This window comes from Colobus angolensis, unplaced genomic scaffold (genome assembly GCF_000951035.1).
Source record: "Colobus angolensis palliatus isolate OR3802 unplaced genomic scaffold, Cang.pa_1.0 Scaffold471, whole genome shotgun sequence".
Taxonomy (NCBI): Eukaryota; Metazoa; Chordata; class Mammalia; order Primates; family Cercopithecidae; genus Colobus; species Colobus angolensis.
Genome location: NW_012118166.1, coordinates 870530 through 891596, shown reverse-complemented (window position 1 = coordinate 891596; position 21067 = coordinate 870530). Strand labels below are relative to the sequence as shown.

At 46.4% G+C, this 21067-nt stretch overlaps 1 protein-coding gene across 1 annotated transcript in view; it reads right to left on the bottom strand.

The window, feature by feature from the left end:
* Positions 1-21067, bottom strand: part of CLTCL1 (clathrin, heavy chain-like 1) — a 103880-nt gene that overhangs the window by 35853 nt on the left and 46960 nt on the right. Inside the window, exons 6-18 of the mRNA XM_011958687.1 lie at positions 19752-19925; positions 18120-18317; positions 17033-17233; positions 16787-16939; positions 16108-16230; positions 13441-13578; positions 9488-9652; positions 8723-8903; positions 7292-7455; positions 6063-6188; positions 5327-5469; positions 4754-4988; positions 3263-3385 (exon numbers count right to left, since the gene is read on the bottom strand). Coding sequence (XP_011814077.1) covers positions 3263-3385; positions 4754-4988; positions 5327-5469; positions 6063-6188; positions 7292-7455; positions 8723-8903; positions 9488-9652; positions 13441-13578; positions 16108-16230; positions 16787-16939; positions 17033-17233; positions 18120-18317; positions 19752-19925 — 2124 coding nt within the window. The remainder of the gene's footprint in view (positions 1-3262; positions 3386-4753; positions 4989-5326; positions 5470-6062; positions 6189-7291; positions 7456-8722; positions 8904-9487; positions 9653-13440; positions 13579-16107; positions 16231-16786; positions 16940-17032; positions 17234-18119; positions 18318-19751; positions 19926-21067) is intronic.

Sequence of the window (21067 nt, the reverse complement as noted above, 5' to 3'; positions counted from 1 at the left end):
AGAAAATGGGAGACTTCTTAAGGTAACAAAGGAAGGGTTTTCAAAGTCAATTTCAGGAAATTCTCAGTTTGCTCTATTTTGACAATTAGTTTTTCTCTCATATCAAATGAGCTACAGACTCTTACTCTGCTCCAATGACCAGTGCACTAGGCATTTTGAAATGAATGTCTCCTTTTAGATTTGTCTTTTAAAGCCACTAATAGCAAATATGGCTCCACTTCTCTATTGAAGACACTGCAGGGGCTTCCAGCAGCCTCTTATGAGCAAAGAGCACTGCCACTGCTGTGGCACGGTCCATAGCCAGAGCTGTGGAGTCAGGTGCCTTCACACCGGATGCCACTCAGAACTACAATCTGAAGGAAAGACCAACAGAAGACTGGCTGTGCCACCCTTCATCCAATTATAGGTGTCTCACATACAAAAACACCTACAAATAGGGTGGAAAGTCAGTTTTCCAAAGAGTACATTTTCCATGTGACAGCAGTTTGGAATGCCAGCACTGCTGTCTTTGCACTTTGGACCAGGCACCTTCAGTGACTTCGAGGATCTAATATTTTTGCCAAGTTTCTGGTTCTCCTCAGGGGTGGTCAACAGCCGTGTATCAATGAGAGGGAAGAGACAGCTCTGGAAGGTCTTTCATGGCTAACACAGCCCTCTGACCATGAACTGTCACCTAGCAATCTTGAGGGGCCTTAAAGGAACCTAGGGTCAAGGTCAGTCCAGTCCACCTTTCTGGTGGTCTTCGTGAACTCAATGGTACCATAAGACGCAAAAGTTCTACCTCTGTGGAGTTTGTAATATCCACAACAAGGAGGCTGAAGAGTTTGAGAACAGGAGCTCTCCCAGCAGCTGAGGAACCACAAGGGTATGCCTGAGGGAAAGGGGCACCAGGACACAGCACAAGTCCATCCAAAGGAGAAGGTATACTTTCTACAGTGACATCTGTCAGTTCTTGAAAAACTTGGAGGCCAGGTGTGGTGGCTCACGTCTATAATTCCAGCACTTTGGGAGACCGAGGCAGGCAGATCACCTGAGGTCAAGAGTCTGAGACCAGCCTGGACAACAGTTAAACCCCATCTCTACTAAAAATACAAAAATTAGCCGGGCGTGGTGGCAGGTGCCTGTAATCCCAGCTACTCAGAAGGCTGAGGCAGGAGAATCGCTTGAACCTGGGAGGCGGAGGTTGCAATAAGCCGAGATCATGCCATTGCACTCCAGCCTGGGTAACAAGAGCAAAACTCCATCTCATAAAAAGAAAAAAAAAAAAAAGAAAGAAAGAAAACCTTGGAGCAACTTAAGTAATACAGACAGGTTGTTTTAAGGGCAAAAATAAATTTCTACCATCTGTTTGAGTCAATACAGGATGCCCCACCTAAGGTTGCCTCAGGACACTGCTCTCAGTAAACATTTCATAATGAGGTTCCACTCCAGACACTAAAAGCAGCCTCCCTCTGTTATTATGTGCTTTGGATTAGAGGAGCATTGCAGTTGAATTTCCCACCGGGAGGTGGCTACAGATATTCAATTACAGCAGAGATAACGAAAGACCAGCAGCTCCACCTAGAAACAGGAAGACAAGAGGCCCCCACTGGCTCTGGTATGGTGCAATGTTAAAGCTGCCCTTCCCCAGTGCCAACATGAAGTCACCTTCAAGTTGTACCAGGTGGCTGGACTACACCTGGAGAAAAGTCTGATGTCTAGGAACTTGGATGTAAATCCCTAGTAGCATATTGTGTTGTTTAGTATTTTTATTAGATTTGGATGGGTAAGTTCAAAGTTGAAACAGAGATTCAAAACATGACCTTCCATAAATCTCAAAGTATTTCAAAATGAAAAGTTTATTTAAAAAAGTAGAGGCACAGGCTTGAGAAACAGTGGACAGAAAATGAGAGGATAAAATTCAGTAGAGATAAAGGTCAAATCCAGCCCTCAAGACTTTCCAAAGCGCCGGTCCAGCAGGTTGGCAATGTGTACGACAAAGGTGGGAGTTTTAACTGGTCTTATTCTCAGGGCTGAAGCCACTTGTTGGATGAGGGTTTTGTTCCAACATTGGTCTTGTTCCACCCCTAAACAGTATGCCCAGCACCTAGGGACAGTGCTGAGGGCAGCAGAGGCACTATCTGTGAGTGTCTGTGAGGCTGTGACTGGAGGGGAGGCTCTTCCACAGGGCTGGGGGAAGTCCTCCCAGAGGCCAAGGCAGACTCCCACCTGCCAGGCCACACCCAATAATGACCCCTGGCCCCAGCACTCTGCCCCGTCTCCAAGGAGGTGCTGGATAGTCACAGGGGCATAAAGAGTTCTTCAACACAGGAAAGTCAGCTGAGACAATCTTGAAAGCTACTTCACCTCTGTCCACGGGGGCTGAGCTGGGCCCAGCATGCAGGCATGCCACCAGGTACTCTCTTCCTGGGCTGCATATCCCTGCTTTGGATCCAAGGGCCAACTCTATGTCCTCTGCCAGTAAACAATTCCAAGTCAGCTCACCTGGGGAATCAAGCTAATTTTAGGCAAGCTATTTCTGCAGAGGAGAAGGTTCATAAGGGCTAAGATGTATGTATGTATGTATGTATGTATTTATTTATTTATACGAAGTCTCACCCAGTTGCCCAGGCTGGAGTGCAGTGGCGTGCAATCTCGGCTTCCTGCAACCTCCACCTCCTGGGTTCAAGCGATTCTCCTGCCTCAGCCTCCTGAGTAACTGGGATTACAGGCATGTACCACACAGTGTGATTTTGTATTTTTAGTAGAGATGGGGTTTCACTATGTTGACCAGGCTGGTGTTGAACTCCTGACCACAAGTGATCCACCCGCCTAGGCCTCCCAAAGTGTTAGGATTACAGGCGTAAGCCACCATGCCTGGCCTATTTATTTATTTTTTTGAGACGGAGTCTCTCTCTGTCACCCAGGCTGGAGTGCAGTGGTATGATGTCGGCTCACTGCAACTTCCACCTCCTGGGTTCAAGCGATTCTCCTGCCTCAGCCTCCCCAGTAACTGGAATTATAGGCATGTGCCACCACGCCTAGCTAATTTTTGTATTTTTAGTAGAGACAGGGTTTCACCTTGTTGGCCAGGCTGGTCTTGAACTCCTGAGACCTTAAGGAATCCACCTGCCTCAGCCTCCCAAAGTGCTGGGATTACAGGCGTGAGCGACTGCACTCGGTCAAGATGTTTTAAATGAAAAATGAAACCAGTCACTTGAGCCACAAAGATGATTAGACGGCAAAATGCAAGTGCATAGACATACCCATCTCTGTGCCTCACCTGGTCAATTAGCTGTCTCCTGGATGGGTTGGTCTCCTCAAGGACGTGAGCCCAGAGCTCTGGATCCTTTCTGCGTACCAGGTAGCGGGCCTCGCTTTTGAACAGAGAATTCTCATTGCACACCTGAAATGAGCATACTCATGTGTGTAACACAGCAGCCAATCAATGGAAGCTGCTTGGGAGGACACACCCCAATTCGTTCCCTGTGTGCCTGATACCAGTTTGGTGAACAGTCAGGGCCCAGGCAAGGCGCTGTGCTTTGACATGGGATGAGCAGCATCCTACAGGGTTAACAATGGACTCAAACTACCCCAAAATGCCCTTTCCAAGTTTACAACTCCTGGGGATGTGCCACATCTCTGGCCAATAGGACCTCTTGCATTCAGGGACATGCTCTGTCTCCCATTCTGTCTGATACAGCCACTAGCCACGGGAGGCTACTGAGCACTTGAAATGTGGTGCATGACAGGAACTAAACTGGTAATTTTTAATTTAGTTAAATTTAAGTACTCATATGTAGCTAGCTCTAAACCATCTGTAAAATGTTATCAGAACAGCCTAGAACTGGTATAAAACAGCACAAACACTGCAATGTTTCAAGACCTAAAAACTGCAAACTGTGCTTTCACTGGCAGATTTGGAGACCCTTTATGGAATGTTATAACAGATCTCCAACGCACCATCAGTCTACTGGAATGTGCCAGCGTTTGCAGCACTTGCTAAATCCTGGTGAGGATCGGATCTGTTGAGTGCCAGATGCCAGGCACAAAGGCTGAGTGGCATGCAAAGGTGTTTGCGGATGCAGCGCAAGCTGCCTGTGTATCATGGGAAAAGCCCGAGTAGGCTGGTGCGGTACCAACCTCATAGGTGCTCTGTTCATGTCTGGATTTTTAGATCAAATGGTTAGGTAGGAACAGTTCATACAATACAACCTAAACATGTAATTATATGTGGATCCAAGCCTGGGCAGATGTAGGCAAAAGAGCTGGGCAGATGTCTCAAGGAGGGGCCAGCAAGAGCTCACCGGTCAGGTGATGGGGAAAGGCTTGTGTCGAGGGTTATCCCAAAAAGGGGGCATGAAGTACAAGGGCAGTCTGGACATGAGGCACCCAGGGAACTGCAGGCCCCCCCAGGTGGGGTGGCAAGATGGGTGGTTGATCAAGTTGGGGAGTTGGGGGAAGGTGGCAGTCCACAGAGGAGCTCACGAGTCAGGCCAAGGAGTTCAATTCTGCCCTCAAATTACCAGGCAACAGTAAGGACCATAAGCAGAGGGATGATAAGTCAGGTTCATGGCCACTTGGTCTACAGGTACAATGCATACAAATCGCATGAGCAAGTTCCCAAAAGCTGCGAGAATCACAAGGAAATAATCTCATGACCTGCCATCTCCAGGTGCACAGAAAGCCCTAATCAGCTCCCCACGGGCACACCTTTGAAAGCTTCCCTGGGAGGCCAGGGTTGCATGGGCAGCTCAGCACATCTGCTACCCACCTGGATGAGCTCAAGGTCACACTGCCCCCGCTCATAGGCGACACAGGCCAGATGGGGGTCTCGCTTCTCACAGTAGCGGCCCACCACGCTGCTGTCATAGTAGGCATTCTGTCTCAGGAAGCACTCGGGGCTGCTGTTGCTGTCGATGTAGATTTTAGCCAGTGCATTGTGAGTGGCAGGCTCCTCGCAGCCTTCCTGAATCCGGGACTCCAGCCAGGGAAGCAGCAGCTTGAGCCTTCGAAAGAAGGAAGGCACCGTAAAGTCTCAAGGCTACCACTGGAAATCTTGAGGGCAACTCCAGGGCTCTGACAGATGTTTCCTGAAACAAAAAATCTTGGAGTATATTAACTTCAGGTTGCTCTAGGGACGAAGATGGACCTGATTCCAAACTGATTTCTACTGTTAGGTTTTCCCCCAAGGTATTCACAGTACCAATAGCAAGTAACTCACTGCTACATCTAAGATATGCACATGAATGGTCAGCTACAGAGACAGTCCTGGAGAATTAGACAGAAACAACAACAGACACTAGAATCCAGGGGTAAGACAAAACACCAAGTAAGGACACCTTACCTATTTCTTTTTTCTACTTCAGCCACCAACTCGTCAGTAGAGAATTGTCCTCTCACTGCCATGATTAAATGTTTAATCACTTCCTCAGAACAATCCACATCAAGCAGCCCTCCAACCACAGCTGGGGTCCGGCTAGGGTTGACCTACGGTAGTCAAGGTGAAGTAACTTCAGTGTTGCAGACACAAGTTATTGTTAGAAGCCTCCTACAACTTGGACAGTCTGGGCAAAACCCTGAAAGGGCTCCTGTTTAGCACTGCGCTGTGTCCCACCAAAATTCACTTGCTGATGTCCTAACTCTTAGTGGGACTCTATTTGGAAAGAGGGTGTTTAAGGAGGTAATCAATGCCAGGGGTGGGGCCCTAATGCAATGGGACTGGTGTCCTTCTAAGAAGAGGAAGAGACACCAGGAATGTATATGCACAGAGGAAAGGCCTTGTGGGGGCACAGCCAGGAGGCCGTCTGCAAGCCTGGAAGACGGCCTTCACCAGAAACCAGCCCTACCAGCACATTGATCGTGGACTTCCAGCCTCCAAAACTGTGAGAAATAAATGTGTGTTGTTTCAGTCGCCTGGACTGTGTTCTTCTACTCTGGCAGTCTGAGCACACTAACCCACCACCCTTCAAAATGATAGTCTCTGAAATGCCAGATGTTAGAGGCAGCCTCTGAGGCGAAGACTATTGTCACTGACTGGGGCCCAGAGGCAGCCGGGTGTCACTCCAGGGAGCCAGCAGTACCTTCTGAATGTAGATCTCAATGTACCTCTGCAGGTTGTTGTGGTATAAATACAGGACAAGGTCATGGACAAAGCCAAAACGATCGCACACGACGATGAGGGGAAGCTGGTCTGTGAGCTTGGCCTCCTGAGGATTAGAATGCACATAACAAGTCAGGGAGCGGAGAAACCAGACGGCCAGACCTCGGACTCATTGCCCATATGGGACAGCACTGTCTCTGCAGCAGAGTGACATGTAGAAGACTCAGAATGAGACCGCTCTGGATAGGCTGTTGTTTTGTGGTATGGTGTTTGCTTTGGAAATAAGTGAAAGATAATAGTATTTGGTTAAAGACCGTTAAATGTGGCATTAACATTCCAAATCTGGACAAAAATATCTTTTAAGACAAGCAGCAAACCCAACAGAAACCAGGCCATTCTCAAGAACAGCACACCTGCAGTAAAGGCTGCCTTTTCAGACATGCAGCCACAGGCCATGGAAACACACCTGGGCACCATTCCCAGATGATGATGGCACTTGGGTAGGACAGCCACAGGTCACCACAATCATGCCTCCCCCTTGTGTGGTCCCATGCCTAGATCACATTTCCTGGTTTCCCTTGAAGTTTTAAGTGTGGCCACATGACCTCATTTCCTCCAAGGGGACGTGAATCCAAGTCTCATCTGCCACTTGCAGGCCTCGCCCATAAAAACCACCCATGCTGGTTCCTCTGTGCTCTTCCCATCTTCTAGCTGACTGGGAAGACGACATCCAGGTGAGGTGCTGAACACCGCAAAGCAGCCATAAGCCTGGTCCTTGAAGGACAGTGGGAAGGAAAGCCACCCTACTGACCTCCAGCCCACCCAGGACTGCCACATAAGGAAGTAGGCTTCCTGTTCTTTATGACACTAGTGCTGAGTGGTCTACTTGTTTCTGCAGCTTTGCCTGCCTAATTGACAATGGCACTAATGGGATGTTGATGAATTACAATGCACCAATAAACTAACTCCCTCCACTCACGTGCCAGATACTTAGAGCACAGCCTCAAGCTGCGTTCCATGTTCTTAAAACGATAGAAGGGTTCCTCTAGAACTTTAAGCCATAAGGCGGAGCTCTGTCCCTGGGACTAAGGGGTCCCTGGCAAGACAGATCCAGCTTCCTGCCTCCTGGGACGTCCTGCAGATGGTCTGCCCCGCCTGCCATCAGCAAAGTCAGCTGCTGGAACACAAGGAGGCAGTGCTGGAACACACCTTCAGGAAGTTCTTCACATGCTCTGGGCTGTAGCAGCTGCTCTCTCGGCATATCCTCTCCACCTCCTTGATCTGCCCTGTCTTACAGGCAGCCTGAATGTATTTCAGATGCACGTCTGGGTCTTGGCTGAAGTTCACGATTGAGCCCAGGAAGTAGAAGAGGCCTATGAAGACAGACCGTTTCGTTTTCGTCCTTGCAACACCCACCTGTCTCCTCCGTAGCTGCTGCCCACCTTCCCTCGATGACCCTGCTCCACTCTCCAGGGACCCACAGCCCACTCAGAACTCATAATCAATATGCCATCTGTCTGTTTTGGCAGCTCCCAAAAATAGCTAGTCAGATTTCCATCAAATTTGGCAGGCATACCTGGCATGTTTTGATATAAAATACTAGACATTTGGTACATGTGAAATTCCTTTTGGGGGCCCAGGTATACCTAGACAGTCGTCGTCAAGAGTAATTCCCACTGAGGTAATCTGAGAGGGCTGTGGGACTGATGCCAAGGGAGAGAGAAATAAGCCACGGCCTCTAGGAGGAGGCCTGCAACTCCGGACAGTAACAACAAGATAGGATACATCCGAGAAGGCCCCTCCTGGTCGAGGTCTTTCACTGTAACTGTGAGACTCTGATGCTAGGAAGGGAATGGGCAGCCCCTAGGCCGATGGTTCCCCGCCAACCTACTCTACTGCTCTCTCCCAGCCCAGCTCCACTCAATCGTCTGCCATGGTCTTTCCTACAGTGGTGTCTTCTGAAGAGAAGGCCAGTCCCTGAGGGCAGGGTCCTGTCCCACCCTCCACCGATGCCCCAACCTCACCGGACACATGGCAGTGGCTTGATGCCTAGACAAATGCTTAGTCTCTATCCTGGGTGGGCCAGACAGCCCCTACCTGTCCCTAACGAAGCTACTTCCACCCCCATTGCCTTAGAACACTCTTTTGGGGTGATGTCCAAAAAGGGGAAAGGAAGACAACCAAGTTGCCTCGTCAGCCCCTGCAATCAACTGGGTTAGCAGACACCACAAAGCAATGCACCCTCTATCGTGGGCTCTCACTTAGGAGAGGCCCAAAGAGCCTCCCTCCTGGGGCTGTGAAGACCAGACATCAGGGCCTTTCACGGTACCCACGACACAGGCTTTTAGATGAATTCTTGCCAGACTGTGCTGCACAGACACACCGGGCTCCATAAGTTTCTCCACTCCATCACCAACCAACCTGATTTCTTCCTTTGGAAATACCAAAAAGGACACTGAAGCTGAGGGTGCACATGAGATGGCGGTTGCATTCTGCCACCGACTGAGCACCCAAGGCAGCGAGTGCTGCATCCTGCCTGGCTTTGCAAGAAGGCCATTTTAAGTCGGGCAGGTAGACCGCAACACCTGAGAAAGGAGGTGTAGTCACGTGGCGGGGTCGGCGAAAGGCTGCACGGTTTACCTTCATAACTCTTGAAGGATTCAAAGAGCTCCACCAGGGCCTGCGTGCCCAGCTGCTCATGGTACTTAGAGGCCACCTGCACACACAGCTGAAGGTTCTGTCTGATGTTAGCAGACAGCATCGCACGCAGACACTCCACAGAATCCTCCACCGACAAGGAGCCGAAGAAATTGACAAGCCACTGGGAACAAGGAAGAGTCTGTCCACAACGATGCACCACTATAAAGATTGCTAACACTTGGAAAATAACTAGGTCATTCTCCTGTTCCCCTGAGTGTCAAAAATAGAGAGAATTTCCATATAAATGGATTGAAAAGCAACTATCCATCATGGGAAAAAGTAGGAGCAAGGAGTAAAGCTGGGAAAAGACACTGATCTAAACTGTTCACCTGCAATATTCCACAGACGATGCTAAAACTTATTCCATAAGTTGGAACACAATAGCTAGTTCACCTTTGCTAATGGTTTCAGACAGCCCTGTTAGGTTGTCAGTGTTAAAAGGTGACCAGTATTCCTGCTATTAGACTAAGTCAAAGGTGGACATCAGAAAGAAAGGTACTACAGGGCCCAGACATGCTGCTGAGCAGATAAACGTTGTGTGTGTGCTGAACCAGAACTGCTTTTGGTAGTAAAGTATGGTAGATTAGGGTAGTGACAGGCTCAGGCCATGGTTCCACAATCATCAACAGGTGAACATTGGGGAGCACGTGACATTAATGGCATAGACAACAGCCATAATAGGAGTGCCCCAGGGGTACACAATACCTCGGGATTGAGGAGGTGAGTGTGGACCACAGCCCTCTTGATGTCATAGAGGTCGGTGTAGTGCTCCAGTGCTTGCTGCAGGAGGCCTGCCTTCTCACAGAGCTGGGCGATGTGGGCCCGGTCGTAATGAGTAAACATCTTATTTCCAAGGATGGCATCTGCAACCTATGAAACAGGGAGTTTGGTGGGAAAGCCTGATCAAAGGCAATAACTTTTTAAGACCAGCTGCTCAGCCTTGCCCCAGGGTAGGGTATAGCCTGGCAACCCGAACTCACAGGCCCCTTTCCACACCCACAACTCTGGTGGCAGCAGTGCTTGTGGGTCCCAAGATCCCCAGCTGTCCTTCAAGTCATCTTAGGCCCTTTGCATAAGGCTCCATCCTCCCATATTGTAGAGCTGGGCCTACCCCATGTGGCCAGAGTTGGGCCTATGAGAAACGCTGAGGCTCCATAAAGCCCTATTACTGGGATGAGTCCAAGTCGCTGTTGCAGCTTTTAAGTAATCACATTCTTTTTTTTTCTTTCTTTTTTTTTTGAGACAGAGTCTCAATCCATCATTTAGGCTGGAGTACAGTGGCAGAATCTTGGCTCACTGCAACCTCCATCTCCCGGGTTCAAGTGATTCTCATGTCTCAGCCTCCCAAGTAGCTGGGATTATAGATGCGCACCATCATGCCTGGCTAATTTTTGTATTTTTAGTAGAGACGGAGCTTCAACACGTTGGCCAGGCTGGTCTTGAACTCTGGACCTCAAACGATCTGCCCACCTTGGCCTCCTAAAGTGCTGAGATTATAGCCGTGAGCGACAGCGCCCAGCCAGCAATCACATTCTTATAGGGTTTCTATGGCAAGATCAACGTGAGGGCTCTAGTCTACCGATTCTCCTTGAATGAGCTCAAGCCTTAGATTAGCAATGGCCAGAAGGAGACATGAACATAACAAATCCGATCTGTGCTTACTAGACTGCTCTACTAGGCTGAATACAGACTTAGGAATTGGGGATTGCATTTAAAAAACAATGAACACTTCTGAAAACAATTTTTATGAGGCATAAAATATATATATATATATTTTTTTGAGACAGGGTCTCACTCTGTTGCCCAGGCTGAATGGAGTGCAGTGGTGCAGTCTCGGCTCACTGCAGCCTTGACCTCCCAGGCTCAAGCAATCCTCCCACTTCAGCCTCCCAAGCAGCTGGGATTACAGGCGCATGCTGCCACAGCTGGCTACTTGTTTTTTTTTTTTTTTTTTTTTTTGAGACGGAGTCTCATTCTGTTTCCAGGCTGGAGTGCAGTGGCACGATCCCACCCAGCTCACTGCAACCTCTACCTCCTGGGTTCACCCCATTCTCCTGCCTCAGCCTCCCGAGTAGCTGGGACTGCAGGCACGTGCCACCATGCCCAGTTAATTTTTGTATTTTTAGTAAAGACAGGGTTTCACCATGCTGGCCAGGCTGGCCTCGATCTCTTGACCACGTGATCCTCCCGCCTTGGCCTCCCAAAGTGCTTGGATTACAGGTGTGAGCCACCATGCCTGGCCCACCTGACTAATTTTTGTATTTTTTTGTAGAGATGGGGTTTGGCCATGTTGTCCATGCTGGTCTCAAACTCCTGAGCTCTGTTCACCTTGGCCTTCAAAAATGCTGGGGTTACAGGCACGAGCCACTGCGCCCAGCCACTAAATATTCTCTTTAAGTAAGTACTTTTTGGGCTAAGACTGGATAGGTCAACACAGTAGCCTTGCAGCATGGCTGAATGAGTGCTCCCTCAGTATCTAATGCTGGTCTTGACTAGCTACGCTCCTGGGTGCCTTCCCTGCCACCCAGCACACTCTTTCTTATTCCTTCAAGGATCTGCATCACCAACCAGGTACAGCCAAACTGAGTGACCACAGCCCCTGTCACACACCAGACCACTTCAGAGTGATGCACACTTCTGGTTCCCCATAGAGTTGACGATCCAAACCAAGTACTAAGAGTAGGGCTTTAGAACACCTGGCACTTACCTGAGTCTCCTATCCTTTGTTTCCTTCAGATTTATCTTTACTTCTTGTTTTTAAACATTTTCTCATCATAGCAACAGTGTATTTTAGAGAACTTAGAAACCATCATGCAGTCCCACTGCCCAGAGAAGACTGCCAGCATCCTGGGGCACTAAGCCAGAGCCTGCTGGCACCTCACCCAACTATTTGCTTGTCCTGCACCCCTTAGGGTCTGGGCATTCCTTTGGGTGTCTGCCAAGTTTCTGAGTGGCACTGGTGTGTTTCAAATCTCATTCACCAAAAACTATTACATACACTCACAAAGTCATGAGAGTTCAATAGACCCCAAGCAGCAAATTAACAGCATTTTTATTTCCTATAGTTGGAATATGACCCACTTCTTAGCAGCTAACCTGTGGATTTGAATAAATTGAGGTAACGGAACAATATACTTAATATGTTGTTTCATAATTATAAAAACAATAAGTGATTATTAAAGAAAAAACAAATCAGAAGAGAGAAGTTTTTTGTTTTTTTTTTTTTGAGATGGAGTCTTGCTCATCACCCAGGTTGGAGTGCAGTGGCGTGATCTCGACTCACTGCAAGCTCCACCTCCCGGGTTCATGCCATTCTCCTGTCTCAGTCTCCCGAGTAGCTGGGACTACAGGCGCCTGCCACCGCGCCCGGCTAATTTTTTGCATTTTTAGCAGAGATGGGGTTTCACTGTGTTAGCCAGGATGGTCTCGATCTCCTGACGTGATCCGCCCGCCTCGGCCTCCCAAAGTCTTGGGATTACAGGCGTGAGCCACCGCACCCGGCCAGAAGAGAGAAGTAAAGAACAAAGTGAACTTGTACAATCTTATCCACTTAGTACCGTGAACAGCTTGATATAAACTCCTCTAAATCTCTTTCTTGTATATATATTTAAATTTAACCCAAAATAGCACAGACATGTGATTTGATTATACCTGCCTCCCACAAGTTTCAGGCCAACAAATGATGCCTCACCACAATACCACTGCACACCCATTAAGATGATTACTATTATTATTATTTTAGACAGGGAAAATGTGTTGGCAAGGATATACAGAAGTTGGAACTGCTGAGCACTACTGGGAAGAATATAAAATGGTGCAGCCTCCTGGAATACAGTATGGTGGTTCCTCAAAAAGGTAAGCATAGAATTACTGTACAATATGATCCAGCAAATCCACTTCTAGGTATATGCTCAAAAGAATTAAAGCAGGGTCTCAAAGAAATCTTTGTATACCCATGTGAACGGCAGCATTATTCACAATAGCCTAAAGGTAGAAGCAACCCAAATGTTCATCAATGGATGAATGGATAAACACATGTCATATATACACATGGTGGACAATTACTCAGTTTTTAAAATGAAGGTGTTTCTAACACACGCTACAACGTGGATGAACCTTAAAAATAATATGCCAAGTGAAAAAAGCCAGGTAAAAGGTCAAATATTTTGCGGTTCCATGTATATGAAATATCTTGAAAAGGCAAATTAATAGAGACAGATTAGAATGGCAGTTGTCAGGGGCTGGGAAATGAGGAGTCATTGCTTGACAGTTACATAGTTACTCTGAGATAATAAAAAGTTCGGGAACCATATAGTGGTAATGGTTGCATAGTATTGTGAATGTTCTTAATGCCACTGTATCAGATACTTAAAAGTTGTTAAAATGGTAAATTTGGTTATGTATATTTTACCACAATGAAAAACAAGAAGAAAGAAAGAAATGATGCCCCAATTATAACTGTTTCCATGAAAGTCCTGTACCATGATTTCTGGAAAATCCTTTTAAGGGGAGTCACGGAGAATGTTCACTGAGAAGTACAAGATAAACATCTGGCACAAGCCCAACCCAGTCCAAAGCCACTGTGCTCAAGTCTGCAAACCCACAGAGGGGTGCCACAGGTGCTCTGCATCTCGGTGTTAGCCTACAATGTCACTGACCTGGGGTGCATGAACAAGGTTCATCTCCAACAGCCATGTTTGGAGGAGTCCCTCAGCTGGGCGATTATTCTTCAAGGCATCCAATAAGAAGGAAGTACACTGCTGAATTAAACTGTTTTCCATGAAAATGTCCACAATCTGAAACACATCCAAGCCACATTTTCACTCAGTGTGTTTTCATTCACAGTGTTTCATTTTCGTATTGAAATAGTTCCTGAAATATTATCTCATTATCTCATTTAGAAATTCAACAATTAGTTCCTTCGTTTTTTTGGGGTTTTTTTTTTTTTTTTTTTTTTGAGATGGAGTCTCACTCTGTCACCCAGGCTGGAGTGCAAAGGCACAATCTCAGCTCACTCCAGCCTCCGCCTCCCGGGTTCAAGCGATTCTCCTGCCTCAGCCTCCCAAGTGGTTGGGATTACAGGCACCCGTCACCACACCCAGCTAATTTTTGTATTTTTAGTAGAGACAGGGTTTCACCATGTTGGTCAGGCTGGTTTCGAACTCCTGACCTCAGGCGATCCGCCCGCCTCGGCCTCCCAAAGTGCTGAGACTACAGGTGTGAGCCACTGCTCCTGGCCCCTTTGCATTTTCTTATGTCATCACAATTCACATAGAGCCAGGTGTGGTGGCGTGTACCTATAGTCCCAGCTACTCAGGAGGCTGAGGTGGATGCATGCATTCCTTGAGCCCAGGAGTTAAGACTATTCTGGGTAACACAGAGACCTCATCTCAACAACAACAACAACACAATTCACGTAATTTATGACCATTAATTTATTGATAATCTTGTGAAATCGTATCACCTACATCATACCTATCAGTGAGGTATTTTACCAAAGTATATGAAAGGGAGTGACTTTTATAACATATGAACCCCCAGAATCCTCTCAAGTGATCCAAGCAGTAATCATACATTACTTAATCACATCCTAGTGGCAGCTGTGATGCTTAGCTTTAGGTGTCAGCTTGACTGGATTAAGGAACACATAGAGACCAGGTAAAGCATTCCTTCTGGGTGTGTTTGTGAGGGCGTTCCCAGAGGAGACTGGCATGTGAGTTGGGGGACCAAGTAGGAATGATCCACTCTCAATGTCAGGGAGCACCATCCAATCAGCTGGGGGCACAAAAAAGGAAAGAATAGATTTCTTCTCTCTTTCTCCTGGAGCTGGGACTTTCTCCCCCTCCTACCTCTGGACATCAGAACTCCAGGCTCCCCAGCCTTTGGACTCCAGGACTTACCCCAAAGGCCCCCAGGGTTCTCAGGCCTTTGGCCTCAGACTGAGAGTTACGCCATCAGCTTCCCTGGTTCTGAGACTTTCAAACTTAGATTGAGCCACGCTACCGGAATCCAACGTCTCCTCTAGCTTGCAGACAGTCTATCACAGGACTTCTCAGTCTCCATAATCATGAGCCAATTCTCCCTCTCATATATCTGAGATGGGGTCTCACTCTATTGCCTAGGCTGAAGCAGTGACAAGGTCACCACTCACTGCAGCCTCAGCCTTCAGGGCTCAAGTGATCCTCCCATCTCGGCCTCCTGAGTAGCTGGGACCACAGGTGTGCACCACCATGCCTGGCTAATTTTTAAAAATTTTTTGGTAGAGATGGGGTCTCACTATGCTGCTCAGGCTCCCTCTCATATAGCTAGAGCTACGCTATTGATTCTGTCTCTGCAGAATCTTGACTAACAAAGCAGCTGATACTTGATATCTAACCCATATATATCATTATATTATTGGGGCACAACTGGGAAAATGCAAACATTTACTTAGACAATTATTAAAGCTAAATTGATGTTAATTTAAATAATTAATATGCCTCACTAAGATGTGAAATATAGAAATAAATTTAGTAATTGTTTTTGAAGGACAGCTTTACAGGAAAATAAAAAAGAACTTACTAATTGTGGAACTTCTCATAAAGTATGAGAAGTTTATATTTTAAACAACTTTAAAATATGAACTATAAACAAGATGTGAACTGGAAATTTCTTTCCTATTGAAAGCTAAGTAAATTTGTCTCAAATCTCTTATTCTATGTTCTCCAAAATATCTGCAAATTCCCAGACATATAAACACATATAACTGCACTTATTATTTCTAAACAGTTGTTGGCTCTGATGCCTTGCTTCAAGCTTTGTTACACATCTGTATATCATCAGAGCTCCTTGTACCAATCGACTGAAAGTGACTTGTCATGTGTTTACATCTAAATTCTAAGTAGGTTACACTAAAAAACAGGCTGATGCTCACGTAGATCCAGGTCAGTTAGACATCCACAGGATGAACATCTGGGGGATGCAACAGCACTAGCTCCTGGTGCTCAGGCCAATGGTCAGGGAGAGACAATGATGTGGTAACTGGGGTGGGGAGAAGGATGGAGGCCTGGACCCTAAATGACATCCTCACACCCTACACCATCACCACCCAAAGACACAAACCCACGCAAACATTCTCTAAAGTACTTCAAAACAAAGGAAGCAATGAGTACTCACATAGTAAAGACTAGAAGACAAACTCCCCAAGTAGACTAGATTTTTTAAAACTGGAAGATTAATAGCAGATGAAGAAAAGCACTGAGACAAGTTAACAGGAAATGAATAAAGGAATCTTCTAGATGGCTCTAAAAAGCCACAAAAAGTTGTCCAAAACTGCCTACGCTCACCTGGTTAATGTCAGCCAGTGGCTCCTCATCCTGCACTAGCATTTGAGAAAACTGCAGGCCCTGTTCCGGACTGATCTTCATTACACCCCTCAGCAGAAAGATCCAGTCTGGGGTGTACCCAACCTAGAAGCAAGGGAGCACCAATCAGGAAAATCAGTGAAAAACCCTGGGCATTAGAAAAGGAAGTTATCCATCCTTTGTTTTAAACTCATGTTAACAAAGAAATGAGCAGCAACATTATCATTTGTAGGTACCACCTTCTGCCAAACACAATATCCAATTAAATAAATTGATTTCATGTCCATGGAAGGCATAATTAACTATACAAGCAGCCCAGACCACAAATAAGTTCCCTGATCTGTGTGCAAACATAGCCTGCCTGTGAGCACACAGGGACAAGATCTGGAAGTCTGCCAAAATATCAAATTAACATACAGAAGGAAGAGAGGGAGAGAAAAAACAAGATAAAGCTCCCAAATAAAAAGAAGATGGAAGGACTGGAAAACTAAGGATAATAAAAAACTGAAGAGAATGCAATATGATCATTATGAATAAAGATCCTAATAGCAACACTGCCAACTCTCACACCAGAGGACTTATAAAGAAGGGTATTTTATAAACTTTAAAATCAGCAACCACTCAACCACATGTGAGATGCAGATGGTTCAACATACGTTACCTTTTTGGCATAGAGCACAATTTTTTGGAATTGGCCTGTTTCTGCAAAACACTGGATCACTTTGCTTGGCACGTTTGCCCGAAGGTACACACTCAGAGCGAGCATGGGGTCAGTGGTTTTGACCAAGTCTCCGAGCTCCTCTGAGCACTCCAGCTGTGGTATGCCAAGGGACAAGGCAAAGTTAGGAGGCGGGCAGGGAGCCTGGACCAAGCTGTGCAGGGGCTACCATCTCACAAGTGTTTCTACCTTATCTTCTTTCAGCCACTTCTCTAGGAGTTGCTTACGCCCCTGCTGAAGAACCAGATGGCAAAGTTCTAGGGATTCAAGTTTATTGAGCTGACCCTGGTCGAGCAGGATTCCAAAGTACTGCAGCAATGGAGAAGCCTGACCAGGCTGAGAGGGTATACTCTGGAATTTCTGGACCGTCTCTCTGGTACGCAGGATTCCCTAGTAATAAATGGAAAAATAGGTCATTGTGTTGTAATCACGGGGGATCCCTTCACTCAACTTGCTTCTATGTAAAAACAAAAATCTGCCAGTGGAAATTCCACACTGCTCTGTCATAGACAAAATGTCCTCTACCAAGGCAACTGCTTTTATCTTCAATAAGAACCATAAGTACGGGGGAATCTAGGTCCTCCAGGTGGCTTCACACTTAGGGTCTTACTTCTCCCCCAGCATGCTGCAGTGAGAATTCAGCCTCTCAATCAGTCTTGTAGTAGTGAAGTTCTGCTATCGTTATATTCTAATTCAAAATACTCACATTCACAGATGAAGGCTAGAAATGGTTTGTTCATAACCACCCCTTGAAAGACAAGAAAAATTCTTTCAAGGACCAGCAACTTGAAAGTCTTTATCTACTCAGGAGCAGATCCAGTCTCTGAACAATTTATCCAAATGAAATAAACTAAAGAAAAAGCCTTATGCAGAAATGCTATATTCTGAAAGAGTGGAGGAAGTCCAGAGCAGGACTACTGCTAAATAAAACAGGGAACAACCACTTGGTGTATTGTGCAGTTGCATATTTGACAACCAGGCAGCAAGAGTGGAAAATTCTAAGTTACGAAAATGTGAAACTGTACCTAAGCCGTTGGGTGAGAGGTATGTATGCACACAAAGTGGGAGATAGGAAGAACTGCTGATGCAGCAAGAGCGTGCTTTTTGTTTACTTCCCTTACTGTTAAGCCATTGGTGCAAAAATTTTAAACTAAAAACTCCTAATATAACACTAATAGACTGCAATACCAGTAGTGAAATGCTTTTATGACTTATTTTCCTCTCAAGGTTGGTTCTTAACATCCAGAACATTTGAACAGTATTCAAGGTTTATCACCTTTGGTGCAGACGCTGCAACTTTGGCAGCTTCAGCATAGCTGCCCTGTGCAAAGAGGGTACTGAATTTTCTTGCAAACAACTTCTCTGCCCCAGCCAGGTTACTACGAATGGCCAAACGAAGACCAAGGTCTGGATTCTGAAGCACGTTGGTTGCATAATTCACAATATTATCTTCCTCGACACAAACTGACAGCACCTGTAAGGACCCAACAAGTGAGAGCGGCCTGGCCTAGAAGAGTGCGCTACCATCCCTCAGCCATGTTCCCTCTACCATCCCTCGGCCATGTTTCCTCTACCATCCCTCGGCCATGTTCCCTCTACCATCCCTCGGCCATGTTCCCTCTGACATCCCTCTGCCATGTTCCCCTCTATCATCCCTCCGCCATGTTTCCTCTACCATCCCTCGGCCATGTTCCCCTCTACCATCCCTCTGCCATTTTCCCTCTACCATCCCTCAGCCATGTTTCCTCTACCATCCCTCGGCCATGTTCCCTCTACCATCCCTCGGCCATGTTCCCCTCTACCATCCCTTGGCCATGTTCCCTCCCGATGCTGGAGGGTAGCCACATTCTCAGGCGACTGTTGAGCACACCTGTGATGGTGGCCCTCATAGTGAAAGGATGCAAAGCAGCCGAAAGCCGAATGGTAACAAAACAGAACAGCACAGGAGTCTATGTAGTTGTTAAAGTCACACAGATAAGCACCCCAGTGATGCGTTCTGCACTACAGCCAAATGGCCTATGTGGAAGGAACTGACAATTTTTCTTCTTAAAGTTTTTATTTTTAAAGCACAGAGTTTCTTTTCTTTCTTTTTTAAAAAATATTTTTCTGTAGTCCCAGCTATTCGGGAGGCTGAGGCAGGAGAATGGCGTGAATCTGGGAGGCAGAGCTTGCAGTGAGCCAAGATCACTCCACTGCACTCCAGCCTGGGCGACAGAGCGAGACCCTATCTCTACAAATATGGGCGACAGAGCGAGACCCTATCTCTACAAATATAGGGTCTCGCTCTGTCGCCCAGGCTGGATTCAAACTCCTAGCCTCAAGCAATCCTCCTGCCTCAGCCTCCCAAAGTGATGGGATTATAGGCATCAGCCACTGTTCCTGATTTTTTTTTTCCCCTGAGACAGGCTCTCACTCTGTCACCCAGGCTGGAGTGCAATGGTGTGATCATAGCTGCAGTCAGCCTCAAACTCCTGGGCTCAAGCCATCCTCCTGCCTCGACCTCCCATGCAGTTGGGATTACAGGCATAAACTCTTGGCCCAGCCAAGAGTTTCTTCTTTTAACTATTTTTTTCAACTATGGTTGGGAAAAGTAACTTAAATACCAGAGTATCTGCTTTTTCAACCCTCCCCAATTAGGGTGTGCATGGTATGAAGATGATGTGCATGAGAACTGCTGTTCCATACGCAGGAAGGAGCTGCTCTCCTCCTGGAATCAATCCTGTGTAAGGAATGGTGCTGTCTGAAGAGAGGAAGTGCCAGTATGAAGCAGAAGGAGACATGGGTTTAAGTTTAATAACAGCAAGTAATAATAGCTACACCCAGCCGCTTTCCTAGAGAAGGGGGAAAGTTTAAACGCCAGTCCCTAATGAATGGAAAAGGTGGAAAACGAAATGTCAGAGTTACACACCTGTCCCTTTTTGTTGACACCAATAATTCCAGAGGTCGGTTTGTGTGGAGCAGTGACAAATATTGTGTCAGCACTAATACAGTTCATGTAGATGCACACACCAGACTCCAGGTCGTACAGATGAAGATAGCCATACTTTGTGATCAAGTAAATAACACCGTGTTTAGCTCCAATCTATAAGAAGACAGACAGCAAGAGGTTGCGAAGTAAGGAGGAGAAGCCATGTGGGTAAAAAGAGCTCACAAATGATAAAGAGGATTCTTTTTGTTTGTTTGTTTGTTTTTTGAGATAGGGTCTTGCTGTGTCACCAAGGCTGGAGTATAGTGGTACCACCATAGCTCACTGCAACTTCCGACCTCTGGGCTCAGGTGATCCTCCCATCTTAGCCTCCAGTGTAGCTGGGACTACAAGTGTGAGCTGCCACACCCAGTTATTACAAGGATTCTTCAGTCTCTCAGGCCAAAAGATTACTGGTGGGAGCAATGCTTCCATGAGACATGGATTATAAGTTGTACTTGATTGAGAATTAGTTTTAAAGCTAGTACTTTGTCCAACCACTCTCAAATACAGGTCCAATAAACTCAGGCTACTCCATTTATCTTTCAGGTAGGGCGATCCTTTTCACAGTTTATCAAACCCATTTAAGCAAGCTGTGAGTTCATAAGGGGAAAGTTCTGGACAAAGACCTCAAAGGCCAGGTTGATGTTCCAGCATGCCTTCCACCACCACTTGCTAACCTTTGAGTTTTGCCAAACGCTATTAACTTTTACAGAAAAATATTTAACCACAAGAAAACCTGAAGGGGCTTGAGGGAAAAAAAACAGATGCATTTGCCCAACCAGATTATTAAACATATATATTAAACATACAGTAATTTTTGTAGCATGATTTTACCATTGGAAGAGAGAGAGAGAGAGAAACGAACTTAATTGAGAGCCTGGAAAGAGAATGGATCATACATGAGAATTTATTAAGAATGAGTGTGTGGTGGCTAATGACTATAGTCACAGCTACTTGGGAAGCCAAGGCAGGAAGATCACTTGAGCCCAGGAGTTTTTGAGTCTAACCTGAGCAATGTAGCAAGACTCCAACTCTAAAATAATAAATAATTAGTAGGTAACATATTAGTGGAAAATAGGCACTTTAATCAATATATAACATATATTATTAATATAGTCAGCTAGCTCTCTGGAGATGGAGGTAAGAGTAAAGAACTGAATTTCCGGCCAGGCGCGGTGGCTCAAGCCTGTAATCCCAGCACTTTGGGAGGCCGAGACGGGCGGATCACGAGGTCAGGAGATCGAGACCATCCTGGC